The sequence below is a fragment of the Parasteatoda tepidariorum genome, chromosome 5, assembly GCF_043381705.1.
Source record: "Parasteatoda tepidariorum isolate YZ-2023 chromosome 5, CAS_Ptep_4.0, whole genome shotgun sequence".
Taxonomy (NCBI): Eukaryota; Metazoa; Arthropoda; class Arachnida; order Araneae; family Theridiidae; genus Parasteatoda; species Parasteatoda tepidariorum.
The window spans coordinates 23423570-23434217 of record NC_092208.1 but is presented as its reverse complement, the minus strand read 5'-3'; the positions used below and the strand labels follow the sequence as shown (position 1 = coordinate 23434217).

At 30.4% G+C, this 10648-nt stretch overlaps 1 protein-coding gene across 4 annotated transcripts in view; it reads left to right on the top strand.

Moving 5' to 3' along the window:
* The window catches only part of LOC107442809 (very long chain fatty acid elongase 7), a 33602-nt gene that overhangs the window by 13619 nt on the left and 9335 nt on the right, over window positions 1-10648 (top strand). For 2 of the 4 annotated variants that reach the window (XM_071181177.1, XM_043056065.2), the window contains exons 2-6: window positions 1155-1238; window positions 1379-1569; window positions 3150-3230; window positions 4137-4193; window positions 5488-5596. In XM_071181177.1, the coding sequence (XP_071037278.1) occupies window positions 1199-1238; window positions 1379-1569; window positions 3150-3230; window positions 4137-4193; window positions 5488-5596 (478 nt within the window). In that variant the 5' untranslated portion in view covers window positions 1155-1198. Of the gene's footprint in view, window positions 1-1154; window positions 1239-1378; window positions 1570-2368; window positions 2450-3149; window positions 3231-4136; window positions 4194-5487; window positions 5597-10648 lie in introns of all 4 variants that reach the window. The other 2 variants (XM_043056064.2, XM_043056063.2) reach the window with 1 other exon arrangement.

Sequence of the window (10648 nt, the reverse complement as noted above, 5' to 3'; positions counted from 1 at the left end):
TTTTTTACAGTCAGAAATTGGTTGCCTAGCAACCTAGTAAAATTAAGCGTTTCTCTTTTGAATCAGTCAAGGGTTATCTTAAAATATTTATTTGCGCAGGCGACTTTTTTTGGCGGTTTTCTGGACTATCGCCAAATATATAAACCTTTATTGCAACCCAATTTACGACCCAATTGTTTTAAAATTTTGTTAAATAAATATGATTAACATTACTAGAATCCAAATATGTAAAAAAAAATATATGTTTATTCAGAGAAAGTACGTTTTTGTGTCTGATTTCGTAACTTAATTAATAGTTAGCACTAATTAATTAACATATTTGAGGTCATCCCCAGGAACCATTAAGATTGACAATTAGTTCGTGAAAATCGGATCATTAGAACGAAAGTTATTCAGGGTGATATCTTTTTTTTTTTGCGGACTGTACACTGGTGTAAGAAATTAAGAGAATTTACAGACTTGGTCGATTATCTCCAGAACTACTGGACTGATTTTAATGAAATTTGATCTGTACATACATTGATACAATACAAAACAAATAACCATTCAACAATTGTAATACACACTCATGATCGTGCTAAACACTAGTTGGAGTCAGAAAATATGAAGCAGCGGTTGTAGAATAAACAAAAAATGAGTTAAATAAGAGGTATGGTCCTCTCTTACAGATATACAGGCTTTGCAGTGTGATTTCATACTTGATATAAGGCAGTTTATCATTTCCTGTGGCAATTGGCTTAAATTGCCTGTGAGAATTTTATACCTTCTGGATCCAACGACGGTTACGCATGATTATACTTTTGTGTATTACAATTGCTGAATGGTTATTTGTTTTGTATTGTATCAATATATGTACAGATCAAATTTCATCAGAATCGATCCAGTAGTTCTAGAGATAATCGACCAAGTCTGCAAATTCTCTTATACTTTTGTTGCAATGGTTATACTTCCATTGTCACCTCGTATTTTTAAATCTGCTACCCAAAGAATGGCATTTTGTTGTGTTTTCAGGTAGACGTTGGGTTATACTTCCATTGTCACCTCGCATTTTTAAATCTGCTACCCAAACAAAGGCATTTTTTGTGTTTTCAGGTGGATGTTGGGTTATACCTCCATTGTCACCTCGTATTTTTAAATCTATGTATGTATTACAGATTCTGAAGAAAAGTATTTTGAAGGCAGTTTCCAACAATAAGAAATGGTTTTAGCAGATATTTACAGCTTTATCAAAAGTAACGGTAAGTATTATTCTTCAATGCATAATTAAGTTATTATTTATTTACATCAGGCAAAAGCTTGCTTAAAAAATTTAGTGAAATTTATGCTCTTCAGTTCATTTATTTTTCCGTTGTTTAATTTATATTATTTTTCTTTTTAGAAAACTTACTAGAAACTAAACATTTAGTTAAACATCCTATATACGGAGTTTATATAATAATCACATACCTATTTCTGGTGAAACTGATTATTCCGAAGATAATGAAAGAAAGAAAACCTTATGACATGAGATGGGTTGTAGTAACATACAATTTACTGCTATCTATTTTGAATGGAATTATAGCCTTTTATGTAAGAGCTTATTTTGATTTTATTTTCAATCGTTTTACAACAATGTAGTTCTTCGATAAAGAAAATAATCGCGTTGTTTCAGATAATTTATTTTTTAAACTATCAATTCGGTGATGTCATCCCATGCTCATTTTCCTTGAGCTATTCCTGACGTAATGAATCAAAAATAAATATTTCTTTTAGAGCGTGAAATAAAATGTGATTTTTTTTCTTTCTTTTTTTTTTGGCTGAAAACTGAAAAAAAAACTTTACTGGTATCATCATTTAAAGTAATTAAAATAAAAACACCTTCAGTTTAAATAATAACAATGCCCGATCAATCCTAAATCTATGTGAAAAAACTAATTTTCGTACGTGCTTTTCGAATAGACTGAACGAAATTTTGAAAAGACGTGTCGGATTGATGACTGAAATTGTCTCTATTCAAAATTACAGGACACTAGGACAAATTGTTTTGGATTATGAACGAGAGACACACATACGCATGAACTCTGGTTTTTATGATAGATGTACATTATATTTTGTAAAAAAATACATTTAAGTAACTTTAATTTATAATGATTTTTTTCTTGCTTAGAATGCACCATTTTTTTGTTTTTTTTTGCTTAGAATATTTCCCCCCACCAAGATTTTTCAAATTATCTACAGTACAATTAAAAGCTTTATTGGCTCCCCATTTTCATAAAAGTTACAAGTGAATAAACGCGACTCATATATATAAATGAAATATGAATTCTGAGAATAAAGTTTTCAATTTTCTAAGTTTTTGATTCAGTTATTAAAATTGTCTACATTCCAGAATATCAAGTATCTTGTAGCTACATGGAAAGTAAGATGTGAGATGAGAGCTTCCAAAGAAATCTACGATCATTACATACAAGTAAATTTCTCTTTTTACATTTCTCCACTCAAAAAAAAAACATACTTTTGGTACAAGGCATTCCATCTAGTATAAAGCATAGTCATCGAAAGGTTGGCTGCTAAAGTGAGTGACAGAATATTTTGGAAATTTTATCATGATATTTTGGAGAATGTCACAAAAAACACGCACTCTTACAAAACTTTAAGGTGTTTTTGAGGTTGTTTTGAGGTGCTATAAATTAGTTGAGGTTTATTTGAAATTNAAGTACGTTTTTGTGTCTGATTTCGTAACTTAATTAATAGTTAGCACTAATTAATTAGCATATTTGAGGTCACCCCCCGGAACCATTAAGATTGACACTTAGTTCGCGAAAATCCGATCATTAGAACGAAAGTTATTCAGGGTGATATCTTTTTTTTTTGCGGACTGTACATTATATTTTGTAAAAAAATAAATTTAAGTAACTTTAATTTCTAATGATTTTTTTTCTTGCTTAGAATGCACCATTTTTTTATTTTTTTTGCTTAGAATATTTCCCCCCACCAAGATTTTTCAAATTATCAACAGTACAATTAAAAGCTTTATTGGCTCCCCATTTTCATAAAAGTTACAAGTGAATAAACGCGACTCATATATATAAATGAAATATGAATTCTGAGAATAAAGTATTCAATTTTCTAAGTTTTCGATTCAGTTATTAAAATTGTTTACATTTCAGATTATCAAGTATCTTGTAGCTTCATGGAAAGTAAGATGTGAGATGAGAGCTTCCAAAGAAATCTACGATCATTATATACAAGTAAATTTCTGTTTTTTCATTTCTCCACCCAAAAAAAAAACATACTTTTGATACAAGGCATTCCATCTAGTATAAAGCATAGTCATCGAAAGGTTGGCTGCTAAAGTGAGTGACAGAATATTTTGGAAATTTTATCATGATATTTTGGAGAATGTCACAAAAAACACTTACTCTTACAAAAATTTAAGGTGTTTTTGAGGTTGTTTTGAGGTGCTATAAATTAGTTGAGGTTTATTTGAAATTGAATTCAAAAACAACCTAATAAAATCATTATCCCAAGATTTATAATCTAGGTGTATGAAATTTTTTGTTCACGCTTGAGGTTGTTTGAGAGTGATAGAAATCTACCTCAGAGCAATCAACTTATGATGTTTTTTTGTTTATTTTTTTACACTTCTGGCAAATAAATATATTTGAGGTGTGAATAATTTCATTCAATTTTAACTAAAAGTGTTATTGAGATTTATAGGAGATTAATATCACAAGGTGTAACTGATGTTGATTTTACGAGGTTAAAATTGCAGTTCACTGATGAGACAATTTTTCTTGCCAATCCAATTCTCGTTTTCTACGTTAGGAGAATTTTTCACAAATGTCATCTTAAAAATAGCCTCAAAAACGCACTATTTTTGTAAGTGTATTCAGCGAAATTTACTTTTAAGTTTTGTATTTTTTACTAAAAGAAGAACTAGAATTTCCAATAAATTGTTACCACAAACAAACGGTTAAATTACCAAATGACTGGTTTAAATGTTGTATACTTAATTTCATCACCGGAATTATGGTTGCTTTTGCCAGAAACGTCTTCACCAAACAATAATATATAATATAATTATAATTTTCCAAGAACTTTTTTTCTGTGTACTTGATTCAAAATAATATTTTAAACTTTTTTTTTCTCGACAGTTAGTTCATTGCACTTGGTATGCATGGTTAACGAAATACCTGGAACTTCTGGATACGGTATGAACAAACTTTTTACTTATATTTATTTAAAGCATCTTCTACATGTATATAACAGATTGTTATTTATTTTAAATCATTTTCTCTACAATCAACATTTCAAATACTTACGCTATTGCAAGAATACAACTTGTTTTCAACAAAGACTCAACCAATTATTTATAGTCAATAGCTCAAAATCTTATGCATAGAACTTTGAGAACTTTTCGTAGTTTTACTCATAGAACATTGATAGAACTTTTACGGCATAAAACCAATCATTATAATAATTTACGAAATTAGAAACACAAATCACACAGAAAACGGAGAATATTTAATGTTAGGAACATTTTCGAATTTTCCTAACTAACATTCAATTCTAATGGCTCAAGAAATTTGAATTAACAAATTTATTGCGATCAATGCACAAGATAATCATTTTTGTGATCAAATCGTAATACTGTTTTCAATTTAATAATTATTACCAATTTAATTCACAATAATTATAAGAATAAATTTTTTACAAGCATAAGTGTTTGATGCGAGGAAAATAAAATAACAACAGTTAATATTGAACAATCAATTGAAATTGATTTTTTTTTTCGTATTAGTTGTTAATAAGAAAAAAAGTGCATATACAATTAAGTTTACAAAATGTTTTCAATGTGAAACTTTTTTTTATACATTTGAGGATAAAATTTCAAACTTGTCAAACTCAACTACACGGAAGTGACGTAAAGTACTTTTTATACAGTTGAGGATAAAATAACAAATTTGGCAAACTCAGCTAAATGGGAGAGGCGTACAGCGCACATGGGGAAAAGAACAAAATATCAAGTTTTCCCGACTAACTTGCTATCTTTAGGACTCAGAAATTTTATTTAACTGGCGATGAAGATATTTTAAGTTACGAAATGAGACAATATATACTTTTTCTGAAGAGACATTTTCTAACGGATTTGTGTCATTTCTGCGTTTAAGTTTTTGTATTTAACGCATTGCTCAAATAAATATGGATGTTAGTTAAATTTTTCAAATAAATAAACATCTAAATTCAGGTTTTGTTAAACATAATAAAAAATATCCAGTTTCCTAAGTAAAAGTTGTTTATAGAACAGTTACATTTTTTAACAGGAGGCAGCTTTACATAATTTCGTGAATTGACCTCCATAAATTAGATTTGTTAAAAATAAATTTACGTTTTATAAATGTAATACATATCGGGATTAGATACTTTAAGCTTTATTAATAAATTCTATTTTAGCTCATTAAAATAAAAATTATCAGATTTAATGTAACATTGATCATTTTTCAGATATTCTTTGCATTACGAAAGAAAGATAATCAAATCTCTTTGCTTCATTTGTTCCACCATTCGTTTATAGTTCTTGTATGGTTATATCAGTATCATCAACCATATGTCCGTAAGTTATATAAATTTTTTATAATACTTAATACAATAAACTAAAAAAGCCTTATGAAATTATAATTAAGGGTATAATCAAAGTTATTTTGTTTAGACCTACGTAGATTTTTTGTTGGATGACGGATGTTGATGTGCTTTATATGGATCAGGGAAAAAAATATATCTGGAAAAATTAAGTTCAAATTTCTACCACCATGTGAGAATTAGGCACGCATAAAGTATAAAAATACCAACTAGATTTGAAAAAATTAATTCAATCATAACACATGTTTAATGCGCACTCCATTTCCATCAAACAAATTTTTAAAAGATTTATAACGAGTTCAACACGAATGGTTTTCGATCAATTGCAGCAATATCGTGCTATTGCACCACATTTCAATACGCATTATCCATCTTCTCCATCTCATTACACCTATGATTCTCCTCCAATTCAAATTTATTAATCAGTTCTGTCTTTTTTCAAGAAAAAAATTCCAATTGCTAAAACATTATAAAAATCGTAAGTCGTATTCAGAATCTGTAGGCATTCTGTAGATTGCACAAAAAGAAAATTGTATTTTTAAACGTTAAAGTTTGAAAAAATTGATTATTGTAATACGAATAAAAACAGCATAAAAAATTTAATTCTTCCTTCTAATATCTTCCCTTCACATATCGTTCTAGAAATTAATTAAAACTTGCAAAATTATATTTTTTATAAGAAAAAATTGAGTTATCTAAAACTTTTGAAATAAACTCATTTTAATTTTTAATACTTGTTTGATGTTTTGAATATCCTAAATAAGTTAAATTTTTTTTCTTCTAATTAGCGAACTTAAAAAAAAAATTTGATTTGATAATCGAATCTTCACGTTCTAGGACTCAATCTTAATGGTTTGAGAAAGTGATCTCAAATATGCTAGATAGTAAGAGCAGACGAAACTTTAAGTTTCGAAATCAGACATAAAAACGTACTTTCTCTGAATAAACAAGCCTTTTTTACGACGAATTCGGATTTCTTACCCCCAAAATATAGGGCGATATAGCCGTAATTCAGAAAATATGGTCCCAATAGTTTGGTGATGAGAGCTCTCCGAAATTTAGACCAATTAATGTTACTTTTAGTTTTTTTCGTATTTTGCTATATCTCGAGAACATTTTAAGAGAATTAAAAATAATTTGTATACAATTATGCAGCCCACTTCTGCAAGGATAATTCCATGCAAAAACTAACTTCTAGTAAATTTCAATATTTTTAATTAGTTTATTTAATAATTATCTAAAAAATTTTGAATTGTAAGGTATAGAAATTTTAAATCATTTTAAGGAATGTAATTTTAATTGGAAAATGCCAAAATTGAGTAAGACTAATAGTAACCGACCTACCCCCGAGGGAGTTTGCGGATAAGTGTTTCACCCGTTGTCACGTGAACTAAACACAAGAGAACTACAGAAAAGTAAAATCAAAACTAAAAAGATTAATACACATGGGAAAAATCCCAAAATCGAAAAGATGATAAAAATAAAATAGAATAAAAATTAAAAGTGCTTAAAACATTTTTTTTTTAAATTTCCAATGGCAGGCCAATTTAAAAGAACAAAAAGGATAAAATAACAAGAAAAACAAGACAAAAAGAGATAAATGGAATTGAATGCATAGTGACATGCTTAGCCCATACGGGCCCTAGCCTCCCAGTAGCGTCCAGACACAGTAGTGGAGATGAGCGCAGGACAGACGGAAATATGGGGCAAGTCCATGTCCTCCCCAAGGCGACAGAGCTTGCATTTAGGAGAGTCAAAAATGTTTATGCTAAAAAGGTGTTTGGCCAGACAGTCATGGCCCGTTACAAGTCTAAAGAGAGCGACTGCCGTAAACCTGGGCTGATTTGGGATAGTTAAAATATGGTTGAACCAGGTTTTGTGTATATTGCTTGTACGGAAATTCTCTGAGAGCATGTTCCGGAATTGGTTTCGGACCAGCAATTTAAATGAGTGCAGAGAGATGGAGCAACGAGATGCTTGGGCAATAGTTGTTCCTTTCTTGGCCAAGAAATCAGCTTTTTCATTACCCCAAATCCCGCAATGTCCCGGGATCCATTGGAGGACGATTTGCTTGCCTTTCAGTGTCAGGTCTTTCAGACAATCAATGCATTTCTGAATGGAGATGGATTGGGGAATCAGTGGAGAGTTAATATCAAGAAGTGCTGCTTTAGAGTCAGATAAGATGACGGCGCTAGAAAATTGGTCAGTACGACACTGTAGTTGTTTTAGGGCAATTAGAATAGCCTCGATTTCACCGTCGTAGGCAGATGCATAGCAGCCAACAGAAGCGTAGGCAGAGAACAGGTGACAAAATAACTAAGCTTAAAACATCTAAATGAATAAAATTAACTAACATTGAAAGTGTCAAAAATACGGGTAAAAACATATAAAAGTAAGGTCAGGTAAAACATCAAAGGGTAAAAATATGAAAAATCACATTAAATACAAATAAGACTAAAATAAGAATAGAATAATTAAAATAGTCGACTAAAAGTTCAAGTGTCCCCCATTCAAGGTTAAGTGCCTCTAAGATTAAAAATTTTCTAAGGAAAACCAAAGTTTCTCTAAAATGGATAAACACTCAAAGATGACACCAGGTAAGACAGAGGGTGCTGAAGTTCATCAAGATCAAGATTTCAAATTCGAATGTCCTATGTATGTATAATGAAGGTGTCAGTTCAAGGGGAGAACAAAGTCAAGGAAACGGAAAGTGCCGAGGTAAAATACTAAAAGCAAATATTAAAACCAGTAAACCAAAAGTTTAAAAAATAAAACCAGAGTAATAAAAATGGAGTAAAATGAGTTGAATAGTTCCTGAGAAATTGAATTTTAGAAAAAGTCAGAAACATTTGACCAATTTCATTCAAATTTTGCTTTGTGCCATATAAAATTACATTCCTTAAAATGATTTAAAAAAATGTGAACCTTACAATTCGTTATATTTTGGACCATTATGAAATAAAATAATTAAAAATAATAAATATTTACTTAAAGTTATTTTTTTAATGGAATTTCATTTGGATAAACGAACATCATAACTGTGTGCAAAAATTTTTCAATTCGTTTCAAAAGTGCTCTAGATTTAGCAAAATACCCAATAAATAAAAATAACATTAAGGGGTCAAATTTTGGAGAGCTCTTCTGACCAACTATTGGGACCATATTTCCGAGATTGCGGTTGCCCCTATATTATAGGGGTCAGAGAAATCCGAATTCGTAGGGAAAAAAAGGTATGTTTATTTATAGAAAGTGTGTTTTTGTGTCTAATATCATAACTTAAAATGTTGTCTGCACCTATTAATTAGCATAGTTGAGATCCCCTCCTCGAACCATGAAGATTGACTCCTNGTTGCCCCTATATTATAGGGGTCAGAGAAATCTGAATTCGTTGGGAAAAAAAGGTATGTTTATTTATAGAAAGTGTGTTTTTGTGTCTAATATCATAACTTAAAATGTTGTCCGCACCTATTAATTAGCATAGTTGAGATCACCTCCTCGAGCATAAAGATTGACTCCTAGAATGTGAAAATCCAATGATTAAATCAAACATTGTACAAGGTGGTTTTTTTTTTTGTAACTCTGAACAACATACTGAAATTGTGCATCAATATCATACATAAAATCAAAATAATGATTTCTCGTATTTTTGATAACGGCATATCAAGAATACGAGAAATCATCAATTGTTGGAATCGTGGGCATGAATTTAATTTCGACAATGCCAAAATTATTTCCAGTTACAACAGCTCATCTTGACGCCCTGGAATTTTGTTTTATTCATATGAACTCTGATTCCCTTTTTAACGAAAGCTCCTCACCAATTCTCCATGGCACGTGCTAAAGCATTTTACTCTGATTTCCCCCTCTCGGTCACTGCGATTTTTCGCGTTGCGTTCTGCTTTTCATCTTTTTTCCCCCTCGGCTATTGAGACTTTNGCTCATCTTGACGCCCTGGAATTTTGTTTTATTCATATGAACTCTGATTCCCATTTTAACGAAAGCTCCTCACCAATTCTCCATGGCACGTGCAAAAGCATTTTACTCTGATTCCCCCCTCTCGGTCACTGCGATTTTTCGCGTTGCGTTCTGCTTTTCATCTTTTTTCCCCCTCGGCTATTGAGACTTTTTCTGGTTTTTTTTTCTCTCCTTTATTTTTCCTTTTTTGACAACTTTACTTTTTATTTTATTTCAAATCACTTTTGTTTCTTCTCATTCGCACCTGATAAGTCTTGAAAATGGGTGCCTATCTTTGAGCACTTGAAACATATCGAATGTTGTTTTCAATTGGCAATTTTTTGTTGTTGCAGTGAATGAAGCTTTCAATCATGTTGGTGTTTATTTTTGTTTTGAAATCAAATTTCTCTTGAAATTTTCAAAACCCCATGTTGTTTCATTAAATAGTTTAAGAATTGCAACAGTGAGAAGCATATGTTCGGTGAAAATATCCTGAAATAGTGGTTACGGTGGCAATAATATTTTTTTTAATTGAGACGAAAAAATATTTCAACAAATTAAAAGTTCAACTTTTGTGTTGCTCACGCAGTAGTAGAAATGTTTATGCACTTAAAAATTAAGAAAAGTTTCTGCAGTATGTAATTACAATTGATAATTTTAGTAATTATTTTTTTTAACTTTCTGACAGCGCTCATCTATATTAGTAACTAAACTGTATTCACTGTTACACTTTTTGAATTTTTCCTTATCATAAAATCTGGTCTTGTCTAGTGAAACTAGCTCTTTTGTATTCGGAAACAAGAGCTCCATTAAAAATGATTAAAAAATAGGCTTTTTAATAACGAGGAGCGGATTAGATTTGTTAAAGAAAATTGTGGAATGGATTTCTGAAACATTGTATTTATCATCGCTATTTAAAAAAGTTAAATAAAGTTGGAATCTTGACTAATTTTATTTGTTTATTCTCAAAAAAAAAAGTTGTTGTTGTTGATTTACGTCGCACTAGAGCTGCACAATGGGCTATTGGCGACGGTCTGGGAAACATCCCTGATGATGAGCTTCTCACGAATCC